Genomic DNA, 16,013 nt, shown 5'->3' on the forward strand with positions numbered 1-16,013 from the left:
TCTGTGTGTGAAAACTCCCCTTGACCCTTGTTTGCTCAAAATTCTCCAGTCTGCTCAACTTCCAGCCACATTGTTATCTGTCATAGTACAGGATGGAGAAGGAAGAGGTTGTTGCCTGTGACCCTATGGGAATTTTATTCGTTTTTCTGTGGCTAAGGTTGTCACCAAGTTAAGTTGGCGTGTACACTTTAGTATTACCTGAAGCCATCAGAAGTGGGCTGTCTTCTCTTGTTCTACTGTAATTGCAATGTGTTCTCTTGGGGGAACAGAAGAGTGTAATCATCTACTTAATTAGCATGTCTGCATATCGATGCAACTGTGATAAATGACATTCATAAGGATGAACCTGAAATTTTACAAGATACTCAGATGTCTTCTGAATCACCAGAGCTTTCTCTTTGTTCAGAATCACTCCAGTATGGTTTGAAATTCAGAAGGCCTATATATTGGGAGAAAAAAACATAGAGTCTGGCACTTTAGTATATTCTGATTTTTGACAAACCACTGGCTATTCAGTTAGAAGTGCTATGGTTTGGTATCTCTCTTGCTTGGTTTACTTATTTTATTGCCTTCTTGGCTTCTGGGAATGTCCTTGTTGACTGAACTGTGGCTGTGTTGAAACGTAGATGAACGTTCTCTCTCACAATTGTCTGTACTGCCATGCTGTGTCCTGTATGTGACCAGTGTTATTGAGAATGTCTGTACCCCTCGTCACCTCTCACCTCATCAGCTACCAGTCAGCAACGCAGCTAGCAAAGCAGCATCCTACTTTTTACAATGGCCTTTTCTAAAATACAAAAACAAAAAAACCCTTTTTGTTTGGAAATACTATCAAACTCACAGAGTTACAAGAAGAGGACAAAGAAATCCTGTATATTTTTAGTAGAGTTACAAGAAGGTGACAGAGAAATCCTGTGTATTTTATATGCTTTACCGGGTTATAAACCAATTGTTAACATTTTGCCATCCTTGCTTTATTATTACCCTTTCTCTATCCCTTCTTTTTCTCTTTAATTCTCTCTCCACTCTTCCCCTAAGTTATTTACATGTATATATAAAAAAAAATTTAGGAGAAAAAAATTAAATATATATAAAATATATTATATAGTTTTAATTTATATATAATATACTATATATTTACATATCTAAATATGTAAATATATTTACATTTTTACAAAAATATGTAAATATATTATTTATATATAAATAAATAATTATTTATATATAGCTATATATATTTTCTCCTAAATTTGTGTGTGTGTGTGTGTGTGTGTATGTGTGTGTATATGTATATATAAAACTTAGGGGAAGAGTAGAGAGAGAGAAAAAAAGAGAAAGAGAGCTATATAGGCCAGGCGTGGTGGCTGACACCTGTAATCCCAGCACTATGGGAGGCTTAGGTGGGCGGATCACCTGAGGTCAGGAGTTTGAGTTTGAGACCAGCCTGCTCAACATGGCAATACCTCATCTCTACTAAAAATACAAAAAATTAGCCGGGAGTTGTGGCAGGCACCTGTAATCTCAGCTACTCGGGAGGCTGAGGCAGGAGAATAGCTTGAACCGGGGAGGCAGAGGAGGTTGCAGTGAGCCAAGATGGCACCACTGCACTCCAGCCTGGGCGACAAAAGCGAAACTTTGTGTCAAAAAAAAAAAAAAAAAAAAAAAGAGAGCGAACTATATATATAATATATATATTTATACGTTATATATAAATACAAATATATATTATATATATTTTTTCTCCTAAATTAGTTGAAAGTTACAAACATCATGCCCCTTTAGTAATTTTGATGTCTCTCATATATTCTCTAACATAAAAACTATAGTTTTCTGTCAGCAAACGTAACATTGATATAGTATAGTTACCTAAGCTATATGTTGTCTTCTGTTTTTGCCTCTTGTCTCAATAATGTGGTTTATTGCAATTTTTCCATTGCATCAGGAGGCATATGATGTTGGCTTGTCCCATCATTGTTGGTATTAAGTTTGATCACATGGTTCTGGTGGTGGTCACCAGCTTTCTCCACTGCAGTATTACCACCTTTCCTTTTTAATCAAAAAAATACTTTTGTGGGGAGATATTTTGAGACTGTATAAATATCTTGTCTTCATCAAAATTATACTCATAGGTTTTAGCCTACACACATGATCTTCCCCAAATCAGTTATCATATGGTGGCTGCCAAATAGTGATTTTTTTTTTTTTTTTTTTTACTAACTACCATAACTCCGTCCTTATTTCTTTGTTGGTATTCTTGAGCTTTTCTCATCTCCACTAATTTATTTATGTATTCATTTATTATTTTATCAATATAGACTCAGATATCCTTATTCTATTTAATGAGTTATAGTCCCTGCTGTCTTTACTATCTTGATGCCTTGTGGCTTATGTTTTAAAGATGACTTATTTTGTGGCATTGGGCAGGAGTGGGGTGGTCCCATGTGCACTTCGTTTCTTGTTGCCTAAGAAAGGAGTCAGTCATCTAACACCTTCTTCTCCTTTTGCCGGGGCAGTTATCAATCCACCTCCTGTGGCTGGGACAATTTCATACAATTCAACCTCATCTTCCCTTGAGCAGCCAAGCGCAGGGAGCAGCAGTCCTGCCTGCAAAGCCTCTTCTGGACTTGAGGCAAACCCAGGTAAGCTCTGAAGAGGGGATAAGAGAGGGCTGTGACTTGCTCCAGGAGCGCCATTACCTGAGGAGTGCAAAAGGTAGACTTGAACCAAGTACAGATTGTGCATGTCCAGGATTTTAACAGCTAGAAATAACTTTGTATTAGGCTTTTGGCTGTACTGGTTAGTTATTGCTATCTTAAAACTGTAATAACTTATTGTCATAGCTCACTCATTTGGTGTGTTGCCTGAGAATTGGCTGATTTCAGCTAGTCTCACTCAGTCTTGGCTGGGCTTGCTTGCAAGTTACCCATTGATTATAATCTCTGTTTTGGGCTTGGCTTGGCTAGAGCACTTAAGCTGAAGCAACTCTGCTTCACATATTTCTCATAATTTTCCTGGGACTATTGGGCTACCCAGAACATGTCCTTCTTGTGATGAGAGAGAGCAGGAAGAAATACACAGTCTCTTGAAGCCTAGGCTCGGAACTTGTAAACCACCACTTCTGCCACATTCTTTTTTTTTTTTCCTTTTCTTTTCTTTTTCTTTGAGACAGAGTCTCACACTGTCACCCTGGCTGGAGTGCAGTGGTGCGATCTCAGCTCACTGCAACCTCTGCCTCCTGGGTTTAAGCGATTCTCCTGCCTCAGTCTCCTGAGTAGCTGGGATTACAGGTGCCCACCATCATGCCCGGCTAATTTTTGTATTTTTGGTGGAGATGGGTTTTTGCCATATTGGTCAGGCTGGTCTCAAACTCCTGACCTCAGGTAATCTACCTGTCTCGGCCTCCCAAAGTGCTGGGATTATAGGTGTGAGCCACCATACCCTGCTGACTTCTGCCTCATTCTGTCGTCCAAAGCAAGTCACGTAGTTGAACTCAGAGTTGAGAGGTGGAGAAGTGGAAAAAGGTAGTCTATTCCTTTCGTAGGAATAACTGCAAAGTCACATAGCAAAGAGTGTAGATACCAGGAGGGTAAAGAATTTGGCCATTAATGTAATCTACCACATGGGCAAAAATATCTCTTGATCCTAGAAGCATTTCACAGTTAGAGAATGTTTTGAAGGTTGCATTTCTGTCCACAGACTTGACATCAGGCAAATCTTGGATGTGACCAAATTTTTAAATAAAAGAAGTACCATGAAAGAGGGAAAGAAGAGGACCTTATAATATAAGAAGTACCATATATTTAGCATATGCCACCATTCCCTTTCACTTCCAAGGGAGATATCACTAATCCATGCAGAAACTCTTTACCAGTGAGCTTGGATTCAGCCTCAGATTTTTTAAAAAAAATCATAAACACCATTAGCAGTCTAACAAGCAGAGGGCATATCAAGTACAACCCCCAGCTATGAAATAAATAGTTTTCAGCATTACTCTTAGGGAATCATGGAATTTGAGGACTTATTGGTCAGATGTCTGAAAATATTGTTACTTGTCTCCAAAAACAAACAACAAAAAATTGTAAAAAAAAAAGAACTCGACAAAAGTGATTTAGTAAATAATATGTAATACTTCTGGAAGAATCTTCTACAGTCAAGTTACTTTATACTGTTCTGCTCCTTTTCAACTAGAGATAGTGAGACTGCTATGTGGAGAATGTTATATTGAGATAGCAGTGGGATTCACATGTGAGGAAATAAATTAGATCTAGACATCTTAAAAATTCAAAAAATTTACTTGTAAAAATAAATACATGTTATGTCTGGAAAAAACTGGAAAAACCAAACATGAGAATAGAAAGGAGAAAAAAACTACCATGCAATCTCATGAGGAAAGCGGAAGAAAGTTCTCTCTGCCTTTGCATGGCTCTCCTATTGTGTGGAATGGTGAGATTGCATCTACTTGATAGGCTAGTGGCCCTGCTCACTTTGTGAGGCATCATTTTAAGGCAAAAAAGCATTGTAAAAGATAAAGTGTGTCATTTTATAATAAAAAATTAAATCCATAATTTTATTAAAAATAATTTATGGTATATTTCAAATATATAGCTATATATACATAATATATATGCATACATACACATTTGCATATGTGTGTGTGTGTGTGTATAGCCAAGCCCAGCACAGAGATTCCAATCAGTGGGTAGACTCATGAGCAAGCCTGCCAAGATTGAATGAGATGAGCTGAAATCAGCCACCCGTCAGGAAACATACGAAATGAATGAGCTATGATAGTAAGTTATTATGGTTTAAGACTCATTTGGGGTTGGTTTATTACATAGCAATAACTAACCAATAAAGCCCAAAGCCTAATGCAAACTGATTTCCGTACATATATGGTGGGATGCCGGCGGGGGCGGGGTGGATTAACATGACTACAAGGAGAAATAATGAAATCAACCAACGGTTAGGGTTTAAACAAACAACTGAGTAATTCATAGGTCAAACAGACAAAAATATCAGTAAGGCTCTTACTGATATCCATACAACATGATCTGTAAGCTTGAGCTAATGGAGTTATAGAGATCAAAATATGAAAATACACATTCTTTCCAAGAAGACACTGCACATTCACAAAAGATTGGTCTTATTTTAGGTCATAAGGTAAAAATTTCAATACATTTTGACGTTTTGGTGTCATATGGACCATGTTCTCTGACCTTGAAGAGACTATATTAGAGAGTACTAACAAACAATAGCTAGAATCACCCCTTTGCATTTGCAGATGAAGGAACATGTGCCTTAACATTTCATGTATCTAGTTAAAAATCATCATAGAAGGTAGAAAATATTCAGAATGAATTGGGTTGGCAGTTATTGTGAGCTCACAATGGCTCTCTTTCCTGTCTTCCTTTGTCACCCCTTCCCCTGGTGGTAAAGATAGAGTTGACCTCCATGCCCATCAATGCTGTTAGAAAATTAGTTGGCGTGTATTATTTGTTTTGTGTTTAGAACCACCCATTGTTTGCCTTTTATTTTGATCATCATAGGAGAAAAGAGGAAAATGACTGATTCTCATGTTCTGGAGGAGGCCAAGAAACCCCGAGTTATGGGGGATATTCCGATGGAATTAATCAACGAGGTTATGTCTACCATCACGGACCCTGCAGCAATGCTTGGACCAGAGGTCAGCAGGGTAAACCTGGGCAGCCAGCTGGTAGACCTCTTCTGCTCTCCTGGCCACTCCAGCTGTCAGAAGTGGGGATGCTAATGCTGAGAGTTAACATGTTATGCTACCCTGGTTTGCATTTAACCTGGTGGTCAGTGTGGAGAGGGCAGGAACAACTGATCAAGAGGTAATTCCCCTTGATGAATATCACATCACAGGTCCACTTACTAATAATCTCACAGTTGAAGGCATCGTTCCCAGCTTTTTATCTTGAAAAATTTCAAGCCCTCGTAAATGTTGCAAAAATTCTGTAATAAAAATCCATAGACTCTTTACTTAGATTCAGCAGTTAACATTATGCCACATTTGCTATCTCTCTTTCTCTCTGCGCCTCCCCATATGCTCTTTTTCTTTCTCTCCCCACTCCCCATGAACCATTTGGAACCATTTCAGAATTAAAAACACATGTCATAATACTTCACCCCTAACTATTTTTGCATGTACTGTATCTCATAAGGAAGCTATTCTCTTACATAACCACAATGCAGTCATTACTCTTAGAAAATTTAGCCTGGTTACAATATTTTCTAATACAGGGTTGGTGAATTACAGCCTGCAAGCCAAATCTGGTCCACTGGCTGTTTTTTTCAAATAAAGTTTTATTGAAACATATTGTCTGCAGCTGTCTTTGCATTACAACAGTAAATTTGAATAATTGAGACAGGGAATGTGTGGCTTGCAAAGTATGAAATATTTATTATCTGGCTTTTCACTGAAAAGTTTGCTGACCTCTGGCCTAATATAAAACCCATATATTTTTATTTCCCATATTTAAATTTAAATTCCCGTATTTAAATTTCCCATATAGCCAGATGATGTCCGTTATAACCTTTGTTGCCTTGTTTTGGTCTTTTGCAGCACTGCCATCGGTGAAGAGTCTTGGTCGCTAGTTTTGTATAAGGTCCCTCTTTTTGGATTTGTTGATTGTTTACTAAGGATTAGATTCAAGTAAGGCATTTTTGGTAAAAATGCTGCTGTCATCTCATTGCCTTGCATCTGAGGGCATGCAAGACAATGACATTTCTTAAGACATGCCTGTCTTAAGACATTTCTGACAGCTTCCAGGAAATGAAGAAATGGCTTGGAGATTATATTACAGTGTTAATTTTCAATTTGTCATGTTTCTTTAAATATTTATTTTATGATATTGAGGATACTTCAGAGAACCAGAATGTTGTAACAGAAAAATCTCTTCCTAAAATTGATCTTTCCATTTCCTTCTAGATGTCCAGTCTGTGAGGGCTTAAGACTATAGTTTTTTAGGGATTTAGTAACATTACAGATTAGCTGAGTTTAGGTTTTTTTCAGCTATAAAATGGGGATTTGTACTAGTCTATTGCATTGCTACAAAGAAATACCTGAGACTGGGTAATTTATTTTTTTAAAAAAGAGCTTTAATTGGCTCACAGTTCCACAGCCTGTACAAGAATGGCATCAGCATCTGCTCAGCTTCTGGTGAGGCCTCAGGGAACTTATACTCATGGTGCAGGGTGAAGTGGGAGCAGGCACATCACGTGGTGAGAGAGGGAACAAGAGAGTGAGGAGGAGGAGCCAGACCCCTTTAAACCACCAAATCTCATATGAACTAACTGAGCAATAACTCATTCATCAACAAGGGGATGGTGCTAGGCCATTCATGAGGGGTCTGCCCTGATGATCCAACACTTCCCACTAGGCCCCACCTCCAACATTGGAGATTGCATTTCAGCATGAGATTTGGAGGGGTCACACATTCAAACTACATCAGGATGCAGTCACATGTTTGAAAATATTTTGGATATATTAATATTTAGTAGTGTACTAGAGCTGGCTTGTACTGGAATGCACAAGAAAATTGTTAAATTTTCAGGAGTTTTGTGAGCTGGTTGTTCCATATGTTGGTAGCTTGAAGTTGACTACCATGGCACCTGGTTACCTGGATAGCCAGTTCTGGACTAATGAGATGAAGTGTCACCAGTTAGGGCCTTCCTTCCCTGAAGAGCTGTTTGTGGAGCATCTACTTGCAAACCACTAGGCAGATTAAATAAGATGCGGAGCATAAGTGCTGGCACATGGTTGTGCTTCCAGCTATGGTTGAGTGTAGGTCAACAGATATTCTCTGGAAAGAAAACTGTTCTTTAAAAAGAGGTGTTAATAATATATACATGAGGCCGGGCGTGGTGGCTCAGCCTGTAATCCCAGCACTTTGGGAGGCCGAGGCGGGCAGATCACAAGGTCAGGAGATCGAGACCATCTTGGCTAACACGGTGAAACCCCATCTCTACTAAAAAATACAAAAAATTAGCTGGGCGCCGTGGCGGGCTCCAGAGGCTGAGGCAGGAGAATGGCATGAACCCGGGAGGTGGAGCTTGCAGTGAGCTGAGATAGCGCCACTGCAGTCTGGCCTGGGCAAAAGAGTGAGACTCCGTCTCAAAAAAAAAAAAAAAAAAAAAAAAAAAAGAATATATACATGAGTGCTACTATTGGGCCTGTAATGAGAATTTGAATCTGTCATCTCAAGGGTCCTTAAAGCTCAGCTGGAGAGGATTCCTTGAAGCCAGAGGTTGGCAAACTATAACCCACAGGCCACATTTTGTCTGCTTACTGTATTTTTAAATAAAGTTTTATTGGAACAGTACTGCACCCATTCTTTAACATATTGTCTGTGGATGCTTTTGCATTATAGCAGAAGAAGGAGTAGTTGTGACAAACACCTTATGGCTCACAACGTCTAAAATATTTTCTATCTGGCCCTTCACAGAAAACTTTGCTGGCCCCTAATCTACACTGAATATCATCCGTGTACACATATAATACTCCAATTTCTCAAAATGCTTTACCTGCCTTTTCTGTCTTGTCTTCATAACTTGTATGTGTATGTGTCTCTGTGTGTATGTGTGCACATGTGTGGATTTAGGACTCTGAAAATCCACAAATGTGTATCTTATTAAAACAAAGATGAGAAGCTTGGATGTGTCCCATCCCCACTGTCTTGAGAGAATAGCTCTGTGTAATTTTTTCCTGTCTCTTGCATCTCAGACCAATTTTCTGTCAGCACACTCGGCCAGGGATGAGGCGGCAAGGTTGGAAGAGCGCAGGGGTGTAATTGAATTTCACGTGGTTGGCAATTCCCTCAACCAGAAACCAAACAAGAAGATCCTGATGTGGCTGGTTGGCCTACAGAACGTTTTCTCCCACCAGCTGCCCCGAATGCCAAAAGAATACATCACACGGCTCGTCTTTGACCCGTAAGTGGTACTTTCTGTTCCTTCTTCCTTATTTCCTTTTTAAATGAAAGAGGAACTGCTTAGATAGTGAAAGTCAGCCATAGTCATCCACCGAATACTACTGCTCCTGTCTTGCTGTGGATACAGAGCTTCACCAAGCTGATTTTCATGTCTGAAAGTACTAAGAGTAATTTTCAACAATTTACAAATTTTCTTGTTAATGATGATGAAACTTTGTATTTTACATTGCTGATGACTCTCCTGTGCTTCATTCTTTATAGCAGTGAGAGAATGTAACACTAAGATGTTCTGCTTTCTTCATAATCAAAATATTGGTTTTGGTATCTTAACTAGGTGCCATTATTGCCCAGGTCTGTGGGCAATTATTGGGATATAAGAGAGGTTAACTTTGAAAATCCATTGCTTAAAAAAAAAAAACAAAAAACTAGGCCGGGCATGGTGGCTCATGCCTGTAATCCCAGCATTTTGGGAGGCTGAGGTGGGAGGATCACCTGAGGTTGAGAGTTTGTGACCAGCCTGACCAACATGGAGAAACCCCGTCTCTACTAAAAATACAAAATTAGCCAGGCCTGGTGACACATGCCTGTAATCACGGCTACTTGGGAGGCTGAGGCAGGAGAATTGCTTGAACCCAGGAGGCGGAGGTTGTGGTGAGCCGAGACCATGCCATTGCACTCCAGCCTGGGCAACAGAGCGAAACTCCATTTCAAAAAAAAAAAACAAAAAAACAAAAAAACCCACGAAACCCTAAAGAACTAAACTTCTCTAATTGAATTTATTTTAACATACATAGCCCAGTAGCCTATGGGGACTGTGATCCATGCCTGTGACAATTCAGAGTGATGCTTTAGACAGAGGGAAGGATTCCGTAATGCAGAATTTTGCAAATTGTATATGTAAATTTTAAATTCTTTTTCATAATGTTTCTGTAATATTTTGGAGTAAGACTTAACTCTTCAGAGACACATACCATGTTTGTCCATGACTTCCTGCTCTCCCTGACCCCTCCTTGGCACTGGCTGTGCCAGTTCCAGAGCACATACTCTGTTCTCTATTTGTAAACCTCAGGCACTTCTTAGGTGACTAGTATTTTGTTCTGATGGGAGTGCTGATGACATCTTGTGCAGGCAACCTAGCTCTAAAAAGTTCAGATAAAAGGATGGTCTAGCGAGATAGGGGCTACATGAAGGAAGTTTCTATAGAAACTTAGGACATGTCCCTCTTTCTTAGTTGGTTAATAAGGAACACCCCAAAAAGTATATTTATATAACTAGGATAGGTAAAACTTTGACATAATCTTATTCTTTCAGGAAACACAAAACCCTTGCTTTAATTAAAGATGGCCGTGTTATTGGTGGTATCTGTTTCCGTATGTTCCCATCTCAAGGATTCACAGAGATTGTCTTCTGTGCTGTAACCTCAAATGAGCAAGTCAAGGTAAGGGTAAACCCAAGGTCTTAGAAGAAGAGCAGAATGTGGGGCTTCTCACTAAGGCCTGCAGAGCTTGGGAAGATCTCTCTGTGCCATGTCCAGAGAAGGTTCAAAGTGGAGTTAAGAACTTTCTGGGAATAGTCCTCTCACTCCAATGGTCTCCAACCTTTTTGGCACCAGGGACTGGTTTCACGGAAGACAATTTTTCCACGGGTCAGATTAGGGCTATGGTTTTGGGATGAAACTGTTCCAGCTCAGATCATCAGGCATTAGTTAGATTCTCATAAGGAGCATGCAACCTAGATCCCTTGCACGCGTAGTTCACAATGGGGTTTGCACTCCTATGAGAGTCTAGTGCCACCACTGATCTGACAGGAGGCAGAGCTCAGGCGGTAATGCTTACTTGCCTGCCACTCACCTCGTGCTGTGCAGCCCGGTCACTAACAGGCCACGGACTGGTAATGGTCTAGGGGTTGGGGACCTCTGTCTCACTGTGAGTGTATGTGTATGTGTGTGAGGAGAGTAAGTGGTTTCACCTACCAACAAGTAGGGTTGTACCAAGGCTTTGTTGGACTTTGGGGCGAGGTACCAGGATACTGTACAAGTTCAATATGTAACTCAAGTGTAGTCTATAGCAAATGAAGGGATATTTGAAAAATAGATCTCAGTGTTCATTGTTAATTTACACATACATGCAAACATGTAATCACAATTAGTGACACTGAACTACTGGAAAGGATATGGTTAATGTGGATTAGAAAGATGATTTAGGCAGCTTACACTTCAGAAAGATTTCTTATGACCTTGTCCCTAAGGGAAAACAAGGACTAAGGAAATTCTTTAAGGGAAGTCATGAAATTCTATAAGGGAAGTCATGTAAATTTATGAATAAATTTCAGAAGTTATTCCTGTAGGGTTTGGCATGTGTTGGAGTGTCTTTCTGTTTTGTTTTGTTTTGTTTTTGTTGCTAATTTATCTTCCCAGTTGTCTTTGGCTTAGGTCCCTTCCTTTCCAGGAACTGTGTCCATGTTTTATTGGTATTGCAGTTGGTGTCGCAGTCTGGCGAGAATAAACCAGACTCTGAATTGACAGAAAGAGCTCTCATCTATACCTTGTCCTGTTCTACTTTCTTGCTTTTAAGAAAAGGGAACCAGAAAACATGTCCTTAGAATGTTATTCATTTAGGGCTGGGCAGTGGCTCACACCTGTAATCCTAGCACTTTGGGAGGCCAAGGTGGGTGGATCTCCTGAGATCAGGAGTTTGAGACCAGCCTGACCAATGTGGTAAAACCCTGTCTCTACTAAAAATACAAAATTAGCTGGGTGTGGCGGCACATGCCCATAGTCCCAGCTGCTTGGGAGGCTGAGGCAGGAAAATTGCTTGAACCCGGGAGGCTGAGGTTGCAGTGAGCCAAGATCACAGCACTGCACTCCAGCCTGGGCAATGAGAGCGAAACTCCATCTCAAAAAAAAAAAAAAAAAAAAAAAAAGAATGTTATTCATTTAGGATTTTCATGGGTGGACTAAAGATTAGCAGCTCCGGATGATTAAGATGGCTGCTGAGAAAAATTATTGGAAGGTCTAAAGCAATGTGTCCAATAGAAATATAAAGCAGCCTGTAAATATGAGGTTATAAAAGCACACATATTATGTGCTTTTAAATTTTCTAGTAGTTATATATATATATTTTTTAAAAAGCAAGTGGAATCCAGTGAGATTAATTTTGGAAATTTATTTTACCCATATATCCAAAGTATTATTAATATAACTGCAACAGGCATTCAATGTCACGAAGAATTATGGAGACCTTTTACATTACGTTCTTTGTTCTGTACTGTCTTTTTTTTTTTTTTTTTTGAGACAGGTTCACACTCTGTTGCCCAGGCTGGAGTGCAGTCATGCGATCTTGGCTCACTGCAACCTCCGCCTCATGGGTTCAAGTGATTCTCCCACCTCAGCCTCATGCGTAGCTGGGAACTATAGGCACATGCCACCATGCCCGGCCAATTTTTGTATTCTTAGTAGAGATGAGGTTTCGCCATGTTGGCCAGGCTGGTCTTGAACTCCTGACCTCAGGTGCTCTGCCCTCCCTGGTCTCCCAAAATGCTGGGATTACAAACATGAGCAACCACACCCAGCCTTATACTAACTCTTTGAAACCAAGCATGTATTTTACATTTACAACACATCTCAATTTAGACAAGCTGCCTTTCAGGTGCTTGATAGGCACGTGTGGCCAGTGGCTCCTGTATTGGACAGTGCTGGTCTAAGTATTTTGTTGACTCCTTCAGCTTCAAAGAAGCAATACCATTTACAGAAACCAAAAGTAAGTCCCTGAAAGGAATCATTCTCTGCATTAGGGGCACAGCCTGTGCTATTGGTACTTTAGCTTTCATTAACAGCTTCACTCTCTGGTCACAGTACCCATTTTTTAAAATTATTATTATTATTATTATTATTTTGAGACAGCGTCTTGCTCTTTTGCTCTGGCTGGAATGCAGTGATGTGATCTGCTGGCTGCAACCTCCGCCTCCTGGGTTCAAGTGATTCTTATGCCACAGCCACCTGAGTAGCTGGGATTACAGGCGTGAGCCACCACGCCCGGCCTCAGCACGAATTATAGCTGCTGCAATGTATTTATTCTCACAAAGCACAAGTGGAGCTTTTTGTCTTTGACTCCTAGCACTAAGCATCAAAGGGCAAATGCAATTCAGCAGTCTTACATTCATCATTCTGACTGGGGAAGGTGAAGACCCACATTTGCTTGAAACTGATCTGTGGCTCATTTTCAAGGAATTCTGACAGTGTGTCTTTAGATGGTGCTGTTGCTGTGTTTATCATTATTCTCCGCTAGCCAAAGTGACAAATGTCCAGATGTTTCCAAATGTTCAAAGTTTAAGAACTTACTTAAAGGAAAATTTTATTTGGCTTTCCTTAGGGTGAAGACCTGGAAAATATGTCGTTGGTTTGTAATTTTAGAAAAAGATGGCATAATTTTTATTTTCAAAGATAGCTATACCAAACACCTTGTTTGGAAATGCTGATTAAGGTTGAGTTGGACACTTTTAGGGATACTAAAGGGAAACTGAAGGTATTTAATACGAATTGGATACTTTGTCTTATTACTTCCCAGAAAGGCAATTCCCCCCCATAACCATGTAATTTTCTAAAGACTTGAAGGAAGGTGGCCAAGCATCACAAACTCAGTAGGAAGAACAAGAAAAGCAATCACTTCTTGTAAGTGACTTGAAACTGTAGTTTTAGAAAATGAAGATAATGAAGATTAGTCTTTCAAAACAAAATAGAATGGATGAGTTTAGTGTGTGTGTGTGCGTGCATGTGTGTGTGTTTTAATGGTAAGAACGTGTGTGTGTGTGCATGCGTGCGTGTGTGTGTGTTTTAATGGTAAGAACCAATCTTTAGTAGAAGTAAGAATGTGAGAAACAGTTCTTCCTTTAGTTTCCTGGCCTTTTTTTTTTTTTTTTTGAGACGGAGTTTTGCTCTCGTTGCCCAGGCTGGAGTGCAATGGCGTGATCTCGGCTCACCGCAAACTCCGCCTCCTGGGTTCTGGTGATTCTCCTGCCTCAGCCTCCCGAGTAGCTGGGATTACAGGTGTCAGCCACCATGCCCGGCTAATTTTTGTATTTTTAACAGAAATGGTGTTTCATCACGTTGGCCAGGCTGGTCTCGAACTCCTGACCTCAGGTGATCGCCTGCTTCGGCCTCCCAAAGTGCTGGGATTACAGTTGTGAGCCACTGTGCCCAGCCAATTTCCTGATCTTTTTACTGTCCTGTGTCATTAATGATTAATGAACAACTTTTGAGACATCACACTGCCCAAGATATTTACATTTTCACTGGCGTATAGTCTAAGATAAAGATTGCTGAGCTCTGCCAACCCAGCAACACTAGACAACATGGAAGCACTTCTTCAATATGGAGTAAAACTGAATGGGTCCCAGTGGCTATAGCATATATTACTGAAAACAGCAAATTCATAAGCAGAGGTTTTATTTTAATTTTAATTTTTTAATTTTTTGAGATGGGGTTTTGCTCTGTTGCCCAGGATGGAGTGCAGTGGCATGATCACAGCTCCCTGTGTCTGCGACCTCCTGTGCTCAGGTGATCCTCCTACCTCAGCATTCTGAGTAGTTGGGATCACAGTTGTGCACCACCATGCCTGGCTAATTTATTTTTTGTAGAGATAGGGTCTCCCTGTGTTGCCCAGGCTGGTCTTGAACTCCTGGTCTCAAGAGATCCTCCCTCCTTGGCCCCCCAAAGTGCTGAGATTATAGGCGTGAGCCATTGTGCCCAACCATAAACAGACGTTTTAAGTATTTATTTACTATATTAAAAATCTTGGCTAAATGGCACTTTAAAATCTGTATATGGTCATTTTGGAGAATCATGCCGATAAATTCCTGTGAATTCTTTAAATTAGATTTTTATGTGGATTTATTGTGCTGAAAACACAAGATAACATATGAGAATTTATTTGAAGCTCCTCTCCTGATTTTGGAATATCCTGTAATCTAAAAACAATTTGGGCCAGGCGTGGTGGCTCACACCTGTAATCCCAGCACTTTGGGAGGCTGAGGCGGGCGGATCACCTGAGGTTGAGAGTTCGAGACCAGCCTGACCAACATGGTGAAACCCCATCTCTACTAAAAATACAAAATTAGCTGGGTGTGGTGGTGCATGCCTGTAATCCCAGCTACTCAGAGGCTGAGGCAGGAGAATCACTTGAACCCAGGAAGTGGAGGTTGCGGTGAGCCAAGATTGTGCTATTGCACTTCAGCCTGGGCAACAAGAGTGAAACTCCATCTCAAAAGAAAAAAATATTGAATTTGATATTATATACAGCTTTAAAATTATGTAGCTAATGTTTATTTACCATAATAGGTATTTAAATAAACACTGAAGTTACCAGATAGTTAGAAAATGATCCTTTTGATGGCAGGTAAAAATAAAGGTGTACAAACAAGGGGAAATAGGTCTGGGGTTAAAATCTAAATAAACATTTGCTTATAATAGCTTTATGTTGTCACTGCCTCTCTAACCAAGGCAGTACTTAAACTACCATGACTGCTAGTCACAAATACTAGCTAGATACAGAGGAAGTTCAAGTTAAAAGACACAGCCCTTTCTCACAAGCAACTTGGAATCTGGAAAAGATTTTTGGAGAGATGGCAAATTTGTGGTCACTGATGAAAAATATCTTATGCAGGTTTTCAGAAGCTATTTACCAAAGAACCATTGTTGTTCTTGAGTAGAATTAATTGGATTATGGATGAAGGGGACAAATTTATAGTTTCTATTAACTCCTTACAAGATGGTGCATACAACAATCTCTCTTGCATCGACATCCGTGTTAAAGTGAATTTCATCAGAAGACACATTTCTTACTAATTTTTAGACATTACTTTTCCTGTGCACATGCAATTCACTCCAACTGGCCAACCATTTGCTTTCCTCTAGTTAAAAAAATTTTTTTAGAAATAATTTTTAATTATGTAAGACATATACAAATGCGTTTTCAGATAAAACAAAAATCCCATTTCCCCTTCCCACTACCATCCTGCTATTTTTGTCAGCTTGGTACGCATCCTTCCAGGTACTTTGGTATTGAC

General features: G+C 39.9%; 1 protein-coding gene across 3 annotated transcripts in view; it reads left to right on the forward strand.

Moving 5' to 3' along the window:
• The window catches only part of KAT2B (lysine acetyltransferase 2B), a 114,116-nt gene that overhangs the window by 76,884 nt on the left and 21,219 nt on the right, over nt 1–16,013 (forward strand). For all 3 annotated transcript variants that reach the window (XM_034955955.3, XM_034955954.3, XM_034955956.3), the window contains 4 exons: nt 2,514–2,639; nt 5,547–5,683; nt 8,744–8,952; nt 10,263–10,389. In XM_034955955.3, coding sequence (XP_034811846.1) covers nt 2,514–2,639; nt 5,547–5,683; nt 8,744–8,952; nt 10,263–10,389 — 599 coding nt within the window. The remainder of the gene's footprint in view (nt 1–2,513; nt 2,640–5,546; nt 5,684–8,743; nt 8,953–10,262; nt 10,390–16,013) is intronic.

Source organism: Pan paniscus, chromosome 2, assembly GCF_029289425.2.
Source record: "Pan paniscus chromosome 2, NHGRI_mPanPan1-v2.0_pri, whole genome shotgun sequence".
Taxonomy (NCBI): Eukaryota; Metazoa; Chordata; class Mammalia; order Primates; family Hominidae; genus Pan; species Pan paniscus.